Source organism: Ursus americanus, chromosome 27 (genome assembly GCF_024610735.1).
Source record: "Ursus americanus isolate L20-20 chromosome 27, mUrsAme1.1.p, whole genome shotgun sequence".
In the NCBI taxonomy this organism is placed as follows: Eukaryota; Metazoa; Chordata; class Mammalia; order Carnivora; family Ursidae; genus Ursus; species Ursus americanus.
In genome coordinates this window covers 30995850-31017651 of record NC_142153.1, presented here as the reverse complement: position 1 = coordinate 31017651, position 21802 = coordinate 30995850, and the positions used below count along the sequence as shown (strand labels likewise).

Below are 21802 nucleotides of genomic sequence, written 5' to 3'. Positions count from 1 at the left end.
GCGCCCCGGGCGCTGCCCCAGGCTCCCGAGCCCGCGCGTGGGGGCAGGCGAGGACGTGGGGTTCAACGCCTGCTAACTTGGGGGGTACACACGGGCCACAGCGGCGCGGCACGGGACAAGCCCTGGGCCCTAACGGGCCCCGGGCCCCGGGCCTCACCTGCGCAGCCCTACCTGTGCGCCCCATTCTGGCGCGCCGGCCCACCTAAGCACGCCCCAGCTGCGCGCCTCTACCTCCGCACAGCCCCGAGCCTGGCGCGCGCTTACCCCCTCGCCGGCTCCCCCACCCCGCCCGCACCTCCCCCTACCTGCGCGGCAGCGGCCGCAGGGACCGGCTGCGGCCCCCCTGGCAGGCCGTCCTCCTCCTCGGGGGGCTCGTCGAGGAGCACCCGGTTCCGGCTCAGCTTCCACATGCTCCAGGGCGGCTCCGGGGTCCGCGCGTCGACGCAGCCCCTCCTGGGCCGGCCCGCAGCGCGCGGAGGCTCTCGCTGCGGCTCCTGCGGGACCGGGACGCAGCGAGTGGGGCAGGGCGGGGCTGGGCGGCTGCGGCGGCAGCGGCGGCGGGGCCCGACCCACCCTGCCCGGACCGGACCCACCCCGGGTGGGCCGAGCCCCCGCACCCGCCCCGCCCGGGCTTCCCCGAGCCCAGCCAGGCCCACCATGCCCGCCCCCGCCCCCGGAGCAGGCGCCCCCACCCCTGACCAAGTCCCAGACCCCAAGCCCAAGCAGGCCCACCTCTAGACCAGGCCGCCCCCCCCCCGCCACCGCACCCCGGCCTCCACTCCTCCTTATCGCCCCCCCAACGCAAGGTCTCCGCCCCCACCCCGACCGAGGACCCCGCCCCGCGGGCCAGGCCCCAGCCCGGACCAAGCCCCCAGGACCACGCTCCCCCTCCACCCCCGCGACGGTCCCGCCCCCCTCACCGCCCCCTCCGCGAGACCCCGCCCCTCACGGCCTCCGCCCCCAGAGGTCCTACCCTCGGGCCCCCAAATCTGGCCCCCTCACCCCGGGTTCCCCTTCTCCTGGCTCCCGCTCACCCCCCATCCTGGGCGGACTCCCTCACCCCGAGCTGACACCCTCACTTCGGGGCCCCCCCACCGCTCACCACCCTCTTTTATCCTCCCTCGGCCCTCACCCAACCCTGGACCCCTTCACTCCGGCCCCCTCACCCCAGACCACTCCTCACCCTCGACCGCCCCCATCCCGGGCTGACCGTCCCCTACCCCAAGCGGACCCCCTCACCCCGGGACTTCCCATTCCTCACCGCCCCCCCTCATCTCGCCCCCCCCCGGGCACCCCTCACCTTGGACCCCTCCCCCACCCCGGTCCGACCCCGTCACCCCGAGGTGACCCCCTTACCTCGGGACCCCCCCATTCCGGGCCGCCCCTTCACCCCGAGCCCGCCCCCTCATCCTGGGCCCCGCCTCACCCCGGGACCACCACCCCCCTCCCAACCCCGGCCGACCCCTCACCCCGGCGGTGGGGCGCGGCCAGGTCCGCCGGGCGGTGGCGCGGGGGCGGGGCCCGGGCGGCCTAGCTGCGGTCACCATGGCAACGGCCGCCGGACGCGGGGCGGGTGCAGTGCGCATGCCCACTGCCCTCTGCCCGCCGGGCTTCCGCCCCCAAAAGGAAAGGCGACGCGCGCCAGGCTGTAACCCTTTCGCGAGGACTTGGACCTGGGCGGCGGCTGTCCTCGAACGAGCCTGGGATCGCGGGTGTCCCGGGGCGCGATGGCGCCCAGCATTCGGCTTTCCCGCAGGCGAACCCGGGCCTGCCCTGCCCCCCTCCTCCCCGCACCCAGGCTCCAGCAGGTGTGCATGGCGGCAGGTGTGCGCGGCTGGGGCTGTGGCCTGGGCCCACAAAGGTGGACGACTGTGTCCAGACGCAGGCCGGGACAGGACAGGGGCAGCTTTCGGAGGATGCATGGTGTACCGGGTCCAGGAAAAGGCAGCAGGGCGGCCAGACCGGGCTGGGACAGAGTCACACAACCCCGTGGACCCCGCACAGGCCCTGGAGCACCGCTCTTGGCCGCCACTGACCCGCGTCAGCACCAGCCCCTCGCACTCAAGAAGCCCCACTAGGCAGTGCTGCCGGGGGCAGAGTGGTAAAGGATTCTCCGGCTTTCTCGACCGCCGACAAATAAGATGTGTGGGTGTAGGTTATAGGCTTCCACAAGAAGGACTTTCACAGGTGGTCTTTTCTGAGCTAAGATAGGTTACCATCATGTGGGTGGGAGTGTGGCAGGACGCTGGCCTGTACCCCCAGCTGGACGGTCAGAGGACCCATCCCCACGATGCCTAGGTTCTTCTGGCCCTCTTGCACTTTACTTATTTCAAAGTACAAAATGACATGCATTTCCTGTCTCCGAAAAGAGACGAACAATAAAATACAGAAAGATACTCAACTGGGTTGTAACCAGGGAAGTGCAAATTAAGAGATCCACCTAGCAATGGATGCTAAGTGAAATCAGTCAGAGAAAGACAAATACCATATGATCTCACTCCCATGTAGAGTTTAAGAAAAAAACAAAGGAAAAAACAAAAAACGAACTAACTCTAGAGAACAAACCAATGGTCACCAGAGGGGAGATGGGTGGAGGATGGGTGAAGTGGGCGTTGGGGATGAAGGGGACACTTGTCCTGGCAAGCACTGAGTAATGCGTAGAATTGTAGAGTCACTATATTGTACACCTGAAACTAACACAATACTATGCTAACTATACTGGAATTAAAAATAAAAACTTAGTAAAAAAAGATACCCACCTATCTAAGTGGGTGTAACGAACATTTATAAAGACTCCTAGTGTTGGGAACAGGATAGGGAAGCCCTCATAGGCTCCTGGCAGCAGTGTAAATGGTACAAACTTTTAGAAGGCAAGTTTGATCTATTTGTTAATAGCTATCAAAAGTCTATGCGCATACCCTCGTACCCAGCAAATTAATTTGCATAAAGTTTTTACTCTGTACTCTTCAATATTGCTTATATTTTCATACCAGATATATATTCATGTATTACTTGAGTAATTTAAAAATTTATTTTAGAAAAGGAATGCAGAGTGGTTGGCTTCAGTAAACACTGTCTTAAGCTTTGCAACTTTGCTACTCTAAAAATAATAACAATAAGCAAGGGTACCTTTGGGGTTTTTCCAGAATAGATGAGGAGCAGAACATTTAAATGAAAAGCGGGTCTGAGTCTGTCTTCGGGAAGGGTCTGCAGGAGCCCTAAGAACAGACCCCCTGGAGACAGGCACACAGGCCCTTACAGGGTGAGTGGTGAAGGTCTGGATGGGGCCAAGCAGCTGAGCCCGATAAGCCAAAATTTAAATAGCAGCCAGCTACCTGGAAAGCAAGACCGTGTGACCCACCTTACATTCTCAGTAGGTCACAAGGATCAGCAGATAACAGTCACACACATATCTGCCTCACCCACTCCCAAATATCTCTGAATTCACCAAGCACAAGTATTACAGAGTCACGTGAAACCATAGAACACTTACTAACAAATCGCCAGTAGGAATTAAATTTAGAACTGCTTCCTCAGAACATATAAGAATGTTAAAGATGTGTATATACGCACACCTTTTCAAACCAGGTCAAACAAGCTTGGCCTTCGGGCTGGAAAGTCTTTAGAAAGAGCAGTGCGCGGACAATGTGGCCGCGGTTATGGCAGTCTGTACTCCGGGTCCCACAGGGGACTGTCAAAATAAACACAGGCCAAGCACAAACACTGATAAAAGTCAAACACCATAAAGCAGAGGTTACAAAACAAAGCCAGGATCTAAACACAGCCCTTTCAAGGACACTACAAACAAAACGTGGAAAACCAACTCAGAACACTTCAACAAATAACACAGATCCTTTCTTTCATGCGAGAGGGGCTGGGGCCTGTGCTCAGACCGCCGGCTTCCTTTCAGTTTGCTGTACCCACATTCCTGGGCTTTTCAAGTCTTCATTGTAAGTTCAACTGTGACCCCCTGCAAATCCAGGAAGGAGAAGGCCAGACTTCCTAAATCAAAAGGCTAAATCCCAGACTGTTTTAAACAGCATTCATGTTATTTCTGGGAGAGCACGGCAGAGAAGGACGTCTAGGATGGTAGGAGGTGGAAGGCCAGGAAGCCCGAGCAAGCAGATGGGAGGAGAGCGAAGCAGGTGGTCATCCTCTGTGTGACCCGTCAGGCCTTCCGGAACCCTGGGAGGCACTCCCACCCCATGCTCTAGCAAGCTGACCCATGGGTCGTTGACTTATTCATGATTTTTATAAAATTAAGTCATGCTAGTTAAACCTCACAAGTGGTATACTTCGCACAACCCGGGGGCACAAAAAGACAACATGACGCACAAGAGTTCATTTCTGTATCCAGAAAGACATGGTTGAAAACCCTTCCGAATACTGGGCCCTCCTGCGGAGGAAGCTGCCTTAGCTGGAATTTCCCCGATGGCTAACAGAGCCCCTGAAAATTCACTAGTGGAGAAACTCTTTTTATTTATCTAAGGTCAAGTCTGCCATCCAGGTCTGAAGCCTCAATTTAGTGAGGTTTTATTCTGGCAAAATTAATTTTAAATGAGAGTATGCTCTGGGGTACCACATAGAACTTTCTTTCTTTTTTTTTTTTTAAGATTTTATTTATTTATTTGAGAGAGAGTGAGGGTGAGCGCACAAGCAGGGGGAGCGGCAGACAGAGGAGCAGACTCCCCACTGAGCAGGGAGCCCGATGCAGAACTCGATCCTAGGACCCTGAGATCATGACCTGAGCCGAAGGCAGATGCTTCACCGACTGAGCCACCCAGGAGCACCCCACATAGAACTTTCTAGCAACCAAAGTATTTGGAAACTAGAGGAAGGGCCTCAGGAGAGAGTGAGTTCACCGGCCGGCCGGGAGGTAGGCTAATCAGAGCACTGCCAGTTTTCTCTATCTAGATATCGTGTTTTCCACTGAAACGGGCCGTGTTTCCTGTCTCGGACTCCGTCCTCAAATGCCTGGGAGCCCCAGAGGCAGGCGCGGATGCAGCCTGAGCTCCCAGATCCTTCATCGTGGGTACAGAATAAACTAAGGGTCTACACCAGTCACACCCTGTCCGGAGCTTCTCGAATACCCTCCTATACAGCCGTGCCTAGCATAATGCTGAGAACAGAATGTGTGCCAAACACAGTCTTTGGTTGGTCCACTAATTCTCTTAGCTGAGCAGTGTTGAGGGAAATAAAGCTGGAAACTGCAGCTAATATTTATTGAGTGCTTACTGCATATCAAATACTCATCAGTATTGTATATACATGATCGCATTTAATGGAAGGAACACAGAATTTGAAGCACATTGAGCTGGGTTACAAATTTGGGCTCTACTGATGAAAAACAAAACCTGAACAAACGTTTGCACCGAAGCCTCATGCTGGTCACGTTCGGGGAGTATGCTGGGGCAGAGTGAGGTGTATGTGGTTGCAGAAGTTATTACCATATATATGTGTACATCATATAGTATGTATCTACTATGACTTATGTATGTAAGATGTTCAGAAAGTAGTTGCCGTTTTGAATTTTTAAGAAATCTACTCTTATAAAATATAAACAATTTGCACGTAGGCATTTTACAACAAACTTAAATGATTGATTTATTCTGATTTCTTTTCTTTCTTTTTTTTTTTTTTAAGATTTTATTCGTTCATTTGAGAGAGAGTGAGAGTGAGCACACAAGCAGGGAGAGCGGCAGACAGAGAAGCAGACGCCCTGCTGAGCTGGGAGCCCGATGTGGAGCTCCATCCCAGGACCTGGAAATCATGACCTGAGCCAAAGGCAGACGTTTAACCATCTGAGTCACCCAGGCGCCCTATTCTAATTTATTTCGTATTTTTCACGTAAAAAACCCTATAATGACCTCAGCGACTATATCCAAATATATACATAATGATGACAAAGATAGAAAAACTCACATTCTGGCAATTGAACAACATGCACACATAAATATCACAGAGTCACATCTGTATTTATGTGAAATTGTTTTTCTGTTTTGGTACTGTTCTATGTTTTACAGATTAAAAAATCCCTTGGCAAATATAAAAAACTTTGCCGTTTGACTTACGAAAGCTGTGACTTTGGGCCCCTCGAGCGTTCTGGCCTATTGCTCCCCATGGGACAGGAGTAGGAATGCCTCACAGGTTATGAGCTGAGGAGATAAGATGAGACTGGGAGGCTTGCCTGCAACATGAAGACTGGATATGCATTGCTGTGAGGCTTTGCGAGAGTCACTCTGAGCCTTAGATTTTGGTCTGTAACCTGTGCATGATTCCTCTACCTCTCCCTAGTAAAGCTCCCAGGAGCCCTGCTTCTGGGTCTCGGATGCAGATGGGTAAACGCACTTGGTATAACTGACCTGACGCGTTGCTCATGGAACAAACAAACCCCTTGTGAGGCGACAGAATTCTATCCTTGACCAAACTCCAGCGAGGCTCTTCCAGGGTCTCAGCCTTTAGTGTCGGCCCATGGGGCCCGTGTTGCCCAGTCTCAGGGGGACCACCCCTCTCCCCGTGTCCGAGCAGGTGCCTCACCACCCCCTCCCCAGATGAATCCCATCACCTGGCCCAACTTCAGCAAAAAGCCTGTGAGGTTGGTCTGGCAGAGCCCCCACCCCCTGACGCTTCCTCTTCCGTGCCCCCACCTGCTCCTGGGGTGCACACCCCACTTCCCTTCTGGTCATGCAGATGGAGCCCCGTCCCACCCTCAGCACCCAAGGCAGAAGAGCCTGTCTTAAGCAGAAGTGCCAAGGGATGGGGACACAGCTTTCCTTGGAGCAGCACTCACCTCCCACATCCCGAATGTCAGCGGGACAGCACAGGGACCTTGACCCTCCCTCCCTGCCCCCAACCATCACCTTCACCTCCGTTAGTGGCCCTCCTCTGTCACCAGCCCCAAGGCCAGCGCATCTTCATTGCCACTCCTTGCCAGCAGGCCAGCGTCCCTTCCAAAGCACTTTCGTGCCTGGTGCCCCATCTGAATCACGACCCATGTCCGAGTTATTCCTTTTTAAAGTACAATCCTTTAAAATTGTTGCTCTGTATTTAGTTATATTTGTACGTTTTTAAAATATGGAAACTGAAACTCAGAAACATTTTTAAATAGCGGTTATCCAGGACAAGCTAGCCCACCTGGGAATGCGGGCTTTGCCGGCCGCTGGCTCTGTGACGCGGGGGCCCTCACACCGTCTCTCCATGCCTCTGCCTCCGTGTCTCCCGCGTAAGTGAGGCTGGAGAAATGCGAGGTGTTACCTCCTGGGGCAGCTGGGAGGACCTTGACGTAGTGCCTGGTGCACAGTCAGTACTGAGCCACTAGGACCAGTGTCCGAGGACCTGCGGACAGTCATCCTGACCGTCCACAGCTGCACCCAGGTCAGAACAACGGGGAGATAGAGCTGGGGCAGGCCTGCTGGGAGCAGGGAGGGTCAGACTGAGGGGGGAGCCCACGGGGAGCACGTGTCCCCCTCCCGCAGACCCCCCACCATCTGGGCCACTCCTGCGGGAAGCTAGTTGCAAGCTCTGCTTCTGCACCAAGTCTCATTCCTTCTGTGGGGTGGCGCCTGGCAGGCAGCTCCAGCAGGAAGGCTGCAGGGAGAGCGGGGAGGTGGGAGGACCCACAGGAGGATTGGGAGGGTCCTGCTGCTCCCCCCCCCCCCGCCCCACCCATCAGGACCAGGAGAGTGACACCTGCTCTGGAACCTGCACACTGTCCTTAAAGGAACAGAAAACGGCAAGGTGGCCTGAGGGGACAGAGTTAGAATTGCTGACCAGTTCCTCAGGGTCTTGGGAAGCTGTAGGGGAGGAAGGGCCCCCCCCCACCCCCAGGCCTCCTGGGTTCTAGAGCTGGGCCCTGAAACAGGCAGGGTAGCAGGAGGAGAGGGTGGGCGTCCCGAACTTGGAAGGCTGAGGGCTCAGGCGTCCCGGGGTTTGGGGCCTTGGCCGCTTCACAGGGGGCGGCGGCGGGGGGGGGGCATGATTAAGGAGATGCGGGGCCCTGGGAAGAACACTGGGGGGGGGGCGTGGCTGTTGGTGACAATGCCTGGGGTGGGTTGACGTCCGGTTCCCTGGCCTGTGACAAGCGTCCATCCTTCTGGCCGGTCCGACTCCAGGGAGGGGATGGGTGACCACCCGTCCTTTGGAGGGTCTGTCTTCAGGCAGTTGAGGGGCGTTCAGAGAAAGCCTCTCCAGGCACCTGCTGTTTTTCTAGTGCCTTCCGCTCAGAATAATCAGTGCACCCAAGCAGCACGTTTTGGGGTGCTGTGTCCCAAACTCCTTCAAGGTGAAACAGGGACAGAGGCAGTGAACTTTCTACAAGGACTCACCTAAGGCAGGGCTCCAGGGGTGTCCAAACTCGGGGCATCTGGGTGCTCGGCTGGCAGAGTGCACACGTGCAGGGTCTTCTTCCCATCTGGACTTCCACACGCACACACCACACACACAGACACACAACAGACATGCGTGACTGCACATACACATCACACGCAGTACACACACAGCATGCACGCATATAACACACACACACCACACGCGCACACACCGCACGCACACCGCACGCACACCGCACATGTGCCTGGCAGCGCACGAAACTCCCCTCTGCACTGCGCTTGCGAGGTCCTGCATAGAAGCGGGGAGTCCCGGTCCGCCGCGCCGGCCTGGAGGGCATACTGAGCTTCCCCTGATCCATGAGGAAACCCCATCTCACCATTGAATTTGTCATTTTTTTTAAGATGTTAAATTTAAAAAACATTTTTTTAAGAAGAAAAACAGCAGGACAATCCTTGCAGCCGTCGACAGAGGGCGGCTGGCCTTCCCACCCTGTGCAAATTGCAAACCCAGAGGAGCAAAGCCTTGACCGTGGTGGCCTCATGGCCTCGCGGCCTGGCGGGGCGCCAGCAAGCACTGGCCGGACAGTCCCAGGAAGCGAGGTGTCCGCTCCCCGGGGGCCACACCGCCTCTGCCTGCTGCACGGAGACCGGAGACGGGCAGCCTCAGCCCTGCCTTTCCCGGCTCTGCCCTGTCCTTGCTGTGCTCTTCTCCCCTTCCCTCCTTCCTTCCTTTCCTTTATCCCCTCCTTTTTACAGCCATGCGTTTACGAGTCTCCAAAGTTTGCCTGTTCCTTTTCATTTGGCTAATAGCCACAGATTTACTATATTGGTGTTAAAATGTTCAGTATCTTTGTTAAAATGGCTTATTTTTCTGCTTACAAGAATAATGCACGTTTACAGTAGGCAAGTTGGTAGATAATGAAGAGCACAAAGCAATTACACATCCCCCAATTTGCAGTAACTTAGTAATCGAGCCAAGCAACTTGGCCCTTCAAATGCAGCACAACAGCACCCGCTTCTGTGAGGTTCTGCGGTTTTAAACTGTCATGTATTCCAATGCCCTGCCCGCTCCACTCCTTCCCCCTCAGGCCCGCCTGGGACCTCCCTGCAGGGCCCTGAGCTCGAAAAGCCCCTGAGTCTGCAGGGGCTCCCACTTGCCAGCAGCCGCCTCCTTCCCACCGCCCACAGGCAGACCCCAGCCTGAGGAGCCGAGTCCCCTTCCTTCTGCCCAGCTCAGGAGCTCCTGTTCCTCAGTGGCCGCCTAGCATTCCATGCACACCCCCTGCAGGAAGCGTCTCTGAGAAGTCTCCGTGCGCCTCCGTCTGCAGGGAAGGGTGCACCTGCCATGGGGCTCTTGCTGACAGCTCACATTACTGTCTGGGTAGCTGACCCCAATTCGGCGGCCCTCTCCCTGTGTACCCCCCGTCTCTCCCTCTCTGTCTCTCCCCCGTCTCCCCCCCGCCCCGCTCTGTTTCTCTGTCTCTCCCCTTGTCTCTCCTCTCTGTCTTTCCCTGTCTCTCCCTCTGCCTCTTCCCCTCTCTCCCTCTCTCTCTCCCTCTATCTCTCCCTGTCTCTCCCCCCTCTCTCCCTCTCTCTCCCCCTGTCTCCCTCTGTCTCTCTGACTGCCCTGTCTCTTCTTCTCTTTCTTTCTTTCTTTCTTTTTTTTTTTTTTAAGATTTTATTTATTTATTTGACAGAGAGACAGCCAGAGAGAGAGGGGCCAGAGAGAGAGGGAACACAAGCAGGGCGAGTGGGAGAGGAAGAAGCAGGCTCAAAGCGGAGGAGCCTGATGTGGGGCTCGATCCCAGAACGCCGGGATCACGCCCTGAGCCGAAGGCAGAGGCTTAACCGCTGTGCCACCCAGGCGCCCCCTCTCTCTCTTTCCCTCTCTGTCTCTGTCTCTCCCTCTGTCTCTGTCTCTCCCTCTCTGTCACTCCCTATCTCTCCCGATTCTGCACTCACTTTCTGTAGGCAAATTCAGTCCCTTAGGTTAAAGTACACCAAGGTCCGCCTGAGAGGGAAGGACATGGGGCCACAGGGGCGCCTCCAGGGCAGACACAGCCGTGGACAGATTAGCCAGTAATTCCACGTGACGAGCTCGGTGATCAACCATGGTTTCAAGTTGGCGCCCACAGATTTTAAGTAGGCGGGGTCATTTCTCTGTGGCAGGATCGGGCGAGAAGAAGCGAGAGCGGAAGTCACCAAGGTCACGACCATCTAACATGGTCAGCGGAAGGCCTGTGCCACAATGTGCAATCAGGGCTTTACCACACACGTGTGCACAGGAGGAGAGGAAGCTAAAAACAATATTCAGCCATTTGGAGGCAAAATTTACCCATCGAGATAGAAAGAAAGGTCTGGGTGTGGCACAGAGGTTCCTGTTTGAAAATAAACCCATTGTTCGTGGGGCTGCCAGCCTCTGAGAGATTCACCTTTGCTGTCTTCGAGTTCTGGAAAAGCACCTTTCCTTTCAGAGACTAGGTTACCGGGCCCGGTATCTCCCTAAATCTCTGTTCTCGCCTGTAAACAGGTTGCCGGAGTGGAGCTCTTTCTCAGACCTTGGAAACAGGCTTGAAGCCGAGCAGGGTTCCTGTGGGAGCGGAGTGAGGGAGGCTCTGTGAGCAGGAGGGGACAGCCGGCTGGAGAGGACCCGCGCCGCCTGCTCTCTGTCCCCACGCAGGGATCCATCCGCACACATGACTTCCTTCTCTGTCTGTCTGTCCTCTACAGTTCTTCGTCTGCGGGATCTAGGCGTCGAAGATTTTGGAAATAATTGCATTGCCTTCAACGGCAAGCGTGGGCTCTCACCCTCCCAGACAGAAACATTCTCCTTCACCGAGAAGGGAAAAGACTCAGGAATGACGGGAATGACGGGGTGCCTGAGGGTCTGAGGGTCCGTCCGGGAGGCTGGGTTGTCGGGTTCAGAAGGTCCACGCGGGGTCCACCAGCTGGAGTGCACCTCCCACTGTAGGGTCTCTCCTCCCCCCAACTTGCTCCTCACTGATCACGGGGTGGGGGGGGAGAGACACTCTAAATGCCCATCAACTATCTCTCAGAGGTGTTGCTCTAATTACCTTCTAGTTTTGCCAGTTTGGGACCCACGCGGGACATTTCCGATGACAGACGTCAGCTTGTCCGCGACAGAGGCTGGGAGGTGTCCGTGGCGCTGTGTGAGTGTGGGGCGTGCCTTCCCCAGAGCTGCTGCTTGTTCACGTGAATGAGCACACACATTTAGTGCTCAGCTAAACACGCTCGGTTTCGTAATTTTACTCAGAAAGTAAGGTGCCTTGCCCCAGTTCTAGGAACGGGACACCTAACTCACAATGAGGTCGGCTATGTGCAGTTCACCAGGCTGCTCACCAGCACAAATTCTGATGTCCGCCATTTTATCGGGTTTTGTTCTGTGTGTTGTCTTAATTGCGTGAACTAACGAATTCTTCCTAGAAGTAATGAGACTGCAAAGCCTAAATAGGCCAACACAAACATGGGCGGTCGGTGATATCACTGACAATGGTTTTTTTTGTAAAAAGACGGTCCATGGCAATTATTAATGCATTGCGTTTATACAGCAAATCATAAGGAAGGCTTTCTTTCATGCATGGATGGGTCAGGATCACCTTGCAATGGCTGCCTGCCCATATTCTGAGTGCGGTCTTTCTTGAACGTTATCAGAGGTTGCTTGGTCCTTGTCACAAAGTGGCCACGGGACTTGCAGCCAGACCATGTGTGGGTCTTAGTTTTTTTATCTGGAAAAGGCAGACAGTGGGAAGGGCGATGCTTACCATGCTACCGTGCAGTGAAACCATGTGGTTCCTGACTGGGGAGGTGTGGGGCAGTCCTGGGAAGAGGGGTAGCACGTCCCAGTGATGGGGTTTTGGGATATAGGGGAGGTTCAGCGGGGTGGAGTCCGGAGTTGGCGACCAAGAAAGAATTCTTGAGATGTCTTTGGTGCAAAATGGGGGCTTTATTAAAGCACGGGGACAGGACCCGTGGGCAGAAGAGCTGCTGCCTGGGGTGGGGGTGGGGGGCTTAAGGAGTGGTGATTATATACCGCAGAGTTGAGGGAAGTAGGGAAAAGCGAGGCTTCAAAAGAACTTTCATATGCTAAAGAGGACCAATCTACCTGACACCTACCAGATACCGGAGGCTTTGCCATTGTCAAGTTAAGGTTGTTTTTCCCTCTAGCAAGGCATTAAACATGAAGATAGCCGGGAGCATCCTTGGAGAGTGTCACGTGTGTCCCACCCAGGAGTGGGGGATGGAGGGAGGTTGCAGGGTGTCAGCGTGCGCTTTGTGTTCAGACAGCCTTCTGCTCATCACCAGCGCTGCTGCCAAGGCTTCACGGGCTCCACAGGCTTCCAGATCCACGTTCTAGGAGCTCTCTGCGGAAGGATGACCGCAGAGCACCATGCATTACTTTAATGGACCACTGATTTTCATCAGCCCATTAAAAGATTGCATGCCCAAAGCATCTCAGATGCAGACACGCGGTGTGAATGTGTCTGTGGGAACTCGGAGCCCCAGGAGAGGACCACTCCCCCAGGGAGCATCGTCATCATCCTCAGGCTCACAGTCTGGCAGGGGATGCCAAGCAGCACGCAGCACAAACAGATCACCTGCACTGGTCTCAGATGACCTGTGCTGAGCTCAGAAGTGGCTGGCGCGGCCGAGGGCAGCTCTGAGGGAAGGTGACCCCGCTTGGGGTTCTGCCGACAGTAGGTTCCTCTACTTCCTAGGACTGCCCAAGTTAGCAAGACGTTGCAAGCAAAGGAGGCGTTCTGTTTGGGTTTTTATTGCTGTCGTATGTATCTTATGGTGGTGACCAGCTCCGGTAAACCACTGAGCCTCTCCACGGGTAAGGAAGGGCTGACAGGTGAAATATCCTTTCAATTGCAGCGCTCAATCTTCCTTCTATTTTGTGTCACCACAAACACCATTTCTCTGGAATGTGCCTCCCTCAGAGTCACTGAGTGTGCCTTGCCTCTTCTGTGCAGCAGGACACGGGTGTGGGGTGAGGCTGGTCCCAGACTCTGGCCTCGCCCGTCCCTCTGCCTGGCTCCAGCCTGGACGATCTGTCCACGGGGCCCTGTCTGCAGGAGGCCCTGTCCTTGGCCTCCACGCTCCTGCCACCTGCAGACAGCCTCCTCGGAACACCTGCCCTCCTGTGCCTTTCAGAGCAGGACTCAAGTTTCCCCTCTTCCAGGCAGGGTGCTGTTTGCATGTTTCCATTGTTAGTGCGACCCCATGACACAGTTCTGAGCCTTCAGAAAACATACCTGTACCTTCAGAGCAGTATAAAATTGACAGGCATATTTTTGGGAGTTTTTTGAATTACCATTTGAATTGCTAATTTTGTGTAAAAACATTACTTTTTTTCATTCAGAAATGCTTTGGTTTGCAAGCGAGTAAGACATTTCTCAGGGGAGGGACACAAAACCCTGACTCTGAGACAACATTTAAGTGCAGAGAGGCAAGTTCTGGGATGAAGGTTTGCGGGGACCTCCCCTCACCTGCCCCTCCCACCCTTGGGGCTCAGGGAAAATTCCTGGAATGCTTCCCGAAGAGCGGGCAGGAAGGAGGGCCGTTTGATCGGTCACAGGATTTGGGTTATTTTACAAACCTATGGGTGAATTTTTTTATTCACCTATATGAATATATTTTATTCACCCAATGAATATATTTTATTGGCTGTAAAGTCCAAATACGCCTGATTTTCTTTTTCCCTCAAGCGCGGGCACGACCGGCTGTTAGAACGCGGCCGTTGTTTCACCAAAGTCAAGGCCTGACCCTGGGGCCTGGCCCGCACGCCCCCGCACCGGCCACCAGGGGGCCACACACAGGGCCATGCGTGGCAGACCCGCACCGTCCTGAGGGTGGCGCCGGCGTTTCCTGTATGCTGGGAGTCTGCGTGGCACGGGACCCCAGACTGGCACTGGGTATGAAATCCCATCGCGAAGTCCTTTCTGAGAAGTTGGTGAGGATGGTCAGTCAGAGCCTCCGACTCCGTCTCCAAGAACGGGTGTTTGCTCTTGCTCGGATCGAGGTCTGGAGGAGGGTGTTACCGAGGAAGACGGCTGTGTCTTTCCCTCTGGCGGCTTTGCGGTGTCCCTGGCCTGGCCTCTCCGGCTTTCTCCCTGAGGCTGGACAGTGCAGATGCGTGAGCAGAGTGGGGTTTCTTCCCACTCGTAGCCTCGCGAAGTTTGCCCCTTGGCGCTGCCTGCAGGAACGCAGAGGAGAAGGGGAGGCAGAACAGGCCAGCGGCCACTCAGCTGGGGAGAAGCCCAGGGCTGGGGAGGGGGGCTGGCCATGCCTCACAGTCACCGTAAGCAGAAAGAGTGGGACAGACAGCTTTCCTTACAGGAGAAAAGTCATTTTAGGCCCCGGGCCATCTTGTGACATAAACAAACGGCCACTGTTAGGCCAGGAGAAACCTGTCACATGCAGAAGTGAACACTGGCCTCACGCACACTTCACTCATCTTTGCGGGATCTACATCCAAACCCCTCTGAGCCCACAGACAGCAGACTCCCTGGGGCCCGAGACTGCATGCCGAGCCCTGTCGCCTTGTGACTTCAACTGGGGGAGTCACCTTAGGATGATTTTTGCCCCAACTCCACACTGAATTCCCCAGAACCAATACCCTTTGTGGGTATGTGTGCCCCTTAGCCTAGAGCTTCTCTGGTTCTGTTGTGGGGGGGAGACTGCTCTGGGAAAGATCGCCAGTGTTCTCCGGTCACCAGCCCTAAGGGCCCAGCCCGTCCTCCACAGTCAGCGCCCTGTGGACCCGGCCCCTCCTCCAGAGGCACAGCCCGGGGGACTCAGTCGCTCCTCCATGGTCACCAGCCCTGAGGACCCAGCCCGTCTTCCATGGTCATCAGCCTTCCATGGCCAATCCTCCACGGTCACCAGCCCGGGGGACCCAGCCCATCTTCCAGCCCTCCCTGTTCAGATGCGTCACCAGCCTGGGAACTCCACCCATCCTCCATGGTCAGCAGCCTGGCGGACCTGGCCCCTCTTCCAGAGTCACAGCCCGGGGGACCCAGTCCCTCCTGTGTGGTCACCAGTCTTGAGGACCCAGCCCGTCTTCCATGGTCATCAGCCTGGGAGACCTGGCCAATCCTCCACAGTCACCACCCCGGGGGGACCTGGCCCGTCCTCCATGATCACCAGCCCGGTGACCAGCCCGTCCTCCACGATCAGCAGCCTGGGGACCCAGGGAGCTGGAAGTCAGACCTGTCTCTAGCAACCCATCCAGGAAGCCTGACAATAACCCTGTGACAGTTGGCCCAATGGCCAGAGCTTGATCTATAACTGACAGCTTCCCTAATTTTGTCCCCACTGCCAGCTCAGGACCCACCCTGGGAAGCCAGATACGCTCCCAAACCAGTGGTGAGGACGACCCTCCTCGTGAGCCCAGTCTGGCTTCCCGGGGCCCGTGGCCTCTGTCAGGGCTGACCTGGCGCTCCCCAGACCATCTCTTTCCCATGCGGAGCTCCCACTCCTCCGCTACCTTGGAGTTTCTGCCCAACGTGGGTGAGCCTGGCCGCCTCCCCGGCCCCACAGGCTCTGAGTGAGTTCGCAGCCTCCGCCTGTCCTGCCCTGGGCGGCCCTGATTTGTTTCCATGGAGAGTTCCATCACCCCACCTCGCTTACTGTGAGCTGACCTCGCATCAGATGCTCCGGTCTTCACAAAGCTTTCTTCGTTTGAGAAGAAAACAGCTCCATTCCGGCTGACTCCCTCTCTGCCCTTTGTAGCAAGAAGACGGCTCTTTTTTGTGATAGCCCCTCGTGCACTGGGGGACAGCGTGTCCCCGTTCAGATGCGTTTTCTTTCCAGCACATTCCAGGTGAGGATGCCATGTGCGTTTTAAGGACCTTCCATCCATCACAGTTCACCGAGACAAACATGACCCCGCGGAGGACATGAATTGTCCTATCTTCTGTGGGAGTGGGAATAGGGTTTCTGCGTTCACATGAGTTCTGAGGCATCAGAAGCTCAAAACTTTATTACTGTTATTAATTATTCTTTAAAAAATGGTATCAGAGTTAATGTTTCCAGTGGGGACTCCTAAAGCACGGTAGGGTCTTCAGAGTAAAGAAATACATGTAACATACTTGAGAAGAAGTGTATGTGATAGTCCCTTATGTCTAATTGCTTTCAAAATCAGCCGAGAGAAGGTTACATAAATAAAGACTGGCAATTTATCGTCGTGATTACACTTTCAACCTTTGAGGTAATTGTAGATTCACATGCGGTTGTAAGAAGTAACGCAGAGGCTCCGGTGTGCGCCTCACCGAGCGTCCTCCAACTGAGACACCGCACGTCTGCCACGAGGGGTCCTCCACGTGGCGCTCGTGCTCCCACGTCCTTCTCCACCCGGATGACGACTCATCTGCCCTCCCCTTCTGCAATTTTCCCATTTCATGATGTTGTGTAAATAGAATCACGTAGTCTGTAACCTTCAGGGACTAGTGTGACTCACTCAGCACGATTCTCCGGAAACGTATCTAGGTTATTACGTGGATCATGTCCAATCCCTTTACCGTGAGCAGAATTTCGCGGAATGCTTGTGTTTGTTTAGCTCTTTGCTCCTTCAGGACACGGGCATGGTTTCCAGTATGGGCTCTATGATTAAAGCGGCTGTAAATATTTGCGTGCGGGTTTGTGTGAGGACGGAAGTCTGTTTTCCTGGGAAGAGCGCCCGGGAGCGCAAGGGCTGGATGGTAGGGGAGCCGCGCGTTCCGCTTCTAATGCACCAGCTCTCCAGCCTGGCTGTGCCATTTCTCTTGCCCGCCGGCAACGCAAGTGTGGGCCGGGTACTCCGAATCCTCCCAGGCTTGGGGGTTGTCACTGTTTTTCATCTGAGCTCTTCTGAGAGGTAACCTCTCATTGTGGTTTTAATTTGTATTTTCCTCACGACCGACGAGGCAGAACTTCTCGTGTGCTTGTTTGCCATCTGCAGATCCTCTTTTGTGAAATTCTCTTCCGCTTTGCTGCTCATTTGTCCTGTGGAATTTGGAGCTTCCCGCCTATGTTCTGGACACCATATGATTTGGGAATATTTTCTCCCACTCTGCAGCTTGCCTTTCCATCTTCTTAGCAAGACTTTTCACTGAGCGAAAGTTGAAAAATTTTGGTGAAGTCCAATTTGGACATCATTTCCTTTGTGTTTTTGGTGTCAAACATAGACTCTGCTTAACTCTAGATCCCGAAGTTTCTCCTATATTCTTCCTGACCTTTTTATAGCTTCATGTTTTGCATTTAAGTCGGGATCCATTCTGAGTTAACTATTGCATGACGTGTCGCACTGCGGTTCATTCATTGTTTCACGCTGGGTGGCTGAGTTCAGTTCTTGCTGATGCGCAGCTAGTCGCCCCACTCGATTTGTGGGGAAGGCCATCTGTATCCTACCGAGCTGCTTTTGTGCCTTTATCAAACCTCGATCAGGCCTAATCTCGCGGGTTTACTTCTGGGTTCTCCGTTCTGACCCACTGACTTATGGGCCTACCCCAAGCAAGTATTGTACACTCTTGATTACCGTGGTTATAAAGTAAGTCTTGAAATTGGATGGAACGTTTCCTCCCACTTTATTCTTTTTAAAATTATTTAACTTCTATTTCCTTTGCCTTTCCATATGCATTTTAGAATCTTGTCTGTGTCCCCAGAAATCCTGTGGTGGTTTTGATAGGCATTTTGTTCATCCTGTATCTCAGCTGGGGACAATTGACATCTTTACTATGTCGTCTTCCTCCATTAATAAGATGTCTCTCTACTTGTTTGGATTTTCTTTGATATTTCTTTGTTGTTGCATAGTTTTCAGCACACAAGCCTCATAGATAATGTGTTACATTTACACGTTTCTTTTTTAATGATTATAAATGATACTGTGTTTTTAATTTTGGTATCCATGTGTTCATTGCTAGCAAACAGAAATATAATTGATTTTTGAATGTTTATCCTGGAATGAAACTTACTTGGTCATTGGTGGATAATTCTTTCTATATGTCACTGTCTTCTATTTGCTAAAATGTTGTTAAACATCTTTTCTTGATAAATGAATTCAGTAAACTTGCAGGATACAAAATCAATGTGCAGAAATCTGTTATATTCTTATGCCCTAATAATGAAGCAACAGAAAGAGGAATTAAGAAAACAATCCCATTTACAATTTCATCAAAAATAATAAGATACCCAGGAATAAACCTAACCAAAGAGGTAAAAGACCTGTAATCTAACTAGTATAAAACACTGATGAAAGAAATTAAAAATGACACAAAGAAATGGAAAAACATTCTATGCTCATGGATCGGAAGAACAGATATTATTAAATCTCTGTAATACCCAAAGCAATCTACAGAATTAATGCAATCCCTATCAAATGCTACTAGCATTTTTCACAGAGCTAGAACAAACAGTCCTAAAATTTGTATGGAACCACTAAAGAACCCAAATAGCCAAAGCAATCCTGAAAAAAGGAAAAGTGAAGCTAGAGGCATCACCATTCCAGACTTCAAGCTCTATTACAAAGCTGTAATCAAGATAGCATGGTAATGGCACAAAAACAGACACATATATCAGTGGAACAGAACAGAGAACCCATAAACAGACCCACAACTGTATGGTCAACTAATCTTCAACAAAGCAGGAAAGAATATCCAATGGAAAAAAGATAGTCTCTTCAACAGATGGTGTTGGGAAAATTGGACAGCCACATGCAGAAGAATGAAGCTGGAACATTTTCTAGCGGCATACACAAAGATAAGCTCAAAATGGGTTAAAGACCTAAAAATGAGACAGGGAAACATCAAAATCCTGGAGAAGAACACAGGCAGTAACCTCTTTGACATCGGCCTTAGCAACTTCTTTCTAGACATGTCTCCAGAGACAAGGGAAATAAAAGCATAAATGAACTATTGGGACTTCATCAAGATAAAAAGCTTCTGCCAAGCAAAGGAAACAGTCAACAAAAGTAAAAGGCAACTTATGGGATGGAAGAAGATATTTGCAAATGACATTACAGATAAAGTGTTAATATCCAAAATATATAAAGAACTTATAAAACTCACCGCCCTAAAGTAAATAATCCAATTTAAAAATGGGCAGAAGACACGAATAGACATTTTTCCAAAGAGGACATCCAGACGGCCAACAGACACATGAAAAGATGTTCAACATCACTCATCATCAGGGAAATGCAAATCAAAACCACAATAAGATATCACCTCATACCAGTCAGAATGGCTAAAATTAACAAGGAAAACAGCTGGTGTTGGTGAGGGTGTAGAGAAAAAGGAACCCTCTCGCGATTGTTGGTGGGAATGCAAACTGGTACAACCACTCTGGGAAACAGGATGGAGGTTCCTTTAAAAATTAAAATAGAAATACCCTATGATCTAGAAATCACACTGTGTATTTACCCCCAAAATACAAAAACACTAATTGAAAAGGATACATGTATCCCTATGTTTATAGCAGCAATGTCCACAATAGCCAAACTATGGAGACAACCCAAGTGTCCATCGGCCGATGAATGCATAAAGAAGATGTGGTTCATATATATACACAATGGAATACTACTCAGCTATAAAAAAAGAATGAAATCTTGCCATATGCAATGACCTGGATGAAGCTAGAGAGTATACTGCTAAGTGAAATAAGTCAGTCAGAGAAAGACAAATGCCATATAGTTTCACTTATATGTGGAACTTAAGAGACAAAACAAACAAGCAAAGGAAAAAGAGAGAGAGACAAACCAAGAAACAGATTCTTAACTACAGAGAACACACTGATGGTCACCAGAGGGGAGGAGGTGGGGGATGGGGGAAACAGGTGATGGGGATGAAGGAGGCACCTGTTGTGATGAGCACCAGGTGACGTATGGAAGTGCTGAATCACTATATTGTACACCTGAAACAATATTACACTGTGTTAACTAATTGGAATTTAAATAAACTAAAATAATGAAGAATTTTTCATGTATATCCATGAAGGATGTCGGTCTGCAGTCTGGTTTTATGCACTGTTTGTCTGATCTTTGTACCAGGGTAATACCATCTTCAAAAATGAATTAGGAAGTAGTCCCTCTTCTATTCTCTGAAATATTGTGTGGGATTGGTGTTAATGCTTCTATAAACATTTGGTAGAATTCTCCAGTGAAACCATCTGAGCCTGGAGAGGGAGTCTTTTGGGGGAGTTTTTAAATTATGAATTCAATGTCCTTAATAGTTTCTACGGCTACTTCAATTGTTTGTATCATATTGGCTGCGTTGTGGTATTCTGTTTCTGGAAGAATCGGTCCGCTTCTCTAAGTTATCAAGTGTCTACAGTTGCTCACAACGCTCTCTTGCTGTCCCCTGGACATCGGCAGGGTCTGTAGCAGAAGCCCCCGCTCCATCCTGATATCTGTCACTTGTGTTTCTTGGTTTGTCTCAGTCTTGGGCGAGGCTCCTTGATTCTGCAGGAGGTGCCAGGGCCCCGAGCTGCGGATTTCCCAGGGACCCCCATCCTCTGCTGGTGGGGGTGGGGCTGTGACCACCGTCTTCTCTGGCGTGCGGCAGTTTCTGTCTCAAGTTCTGTCTTTCTGGACTCCCCTCCCTGGTGCTTCGGCCAGGAGAGCTGCATTGTTGGGGCCTCCACTGGGCGCTCTCGCTGTGTCCAGGCTTTTGGCTTCCTCAGCTCCGAGTCTGTGATCCAGGAGACCACAGCAAAGGCCAGCATCATCCCCCTCTTCGGGCTTCTTTCTTCTGTCTTCCAGAATACACTGTTTCCTTTATACACTGTATGTGGTTTTTAGTTGCACTTGGTACGAAGAACAGGGAAAAGTACCACTACCGCCTCTTCCCATGAGCACAAGTCCTCGTCCGTCATTTCTTTTTTTTTTTTTTTTTAAGATTTTATTTATTTATTAGACAGAGATAGAGACAGCCAGCGAGAGAGGGAACACAAGCAGGGGGAGTGGGAGAGGAGGAAGCAGGCTCATAGCGGAGGAGCCTGATGTGGGGCTCGATCCCACAACGCCGGGATCACGCCCTGAGCCGAAGGCAGACGCTTAACCGCTGTGCCACGCAGGCGCCCCTCATCCGTCATTTCTAAGGAAAGAAATCAGAGCTGCTTCCCTTTCAGTGAAGGGACCTTCACAGATATGTCATAAAGGACATTACCTTTCAGAAAGGTAAATATTTTATTCTTGGCTTTTGTGCCAAAGATAATCTTTATCTCAGATAGAATCCTTTCCAGGAAGCAGCTTTACAAACGATCTCTTCCATGTTCTGGAAGGTTTGTTTAAACCCATGGGATCACGTTTCTTGCACGGGTCCCTGTGAAGACAGTACCTTATATTTATCCAGGTGTTATGGGGGCCACATCAGATCTGAGACCATATTTCAGTTATTTCTTCACTTTCTTCTGTTGCACCCAGCCTGCTATTTGGCTCATAACAGATGCCCGATAGATGCTGCTGGATTGAATTCACAGTG

General features: G+C 52.4%; 1 protein-coding gene across 5 annotated transcripts in view; it reads right to left on the bottom strand.

Annotated features, from left to right (window-relative positions):
* The window catches only part of TDRP (testis development related protein), a 44898-nt gene extending 43366 nt beyond the window's left edge, over positions 1 to 1532 (bottom strand). For 2 of the 5 annotated variants that reach the window (XR_015722000.1, XM_087856488.1), the window contains exon 1: positions 306 to 705. Coding sequence is in view for 4 of the 5 variants with exons in the window: in XM_087856488.1 (XP_087712614.1) it covers positions 306 to 659 (354 nt within the window). In the remaining variant the exon portion in view is untranslated. Of the gene's footprint in view, positions 1 to 305; positions 706 to 732; positions 792 to 1356; positions 1412 to 1469 lie in introns of those variants that run through there. The other 3 variants (XM_087856489.1, XM_045811186.2, XM_087856490.1) reach the window with 3 other exon arrangements.
* Between the last annotated feature and the right edge of the window lie 20270 nt (positions 1533 to 21802).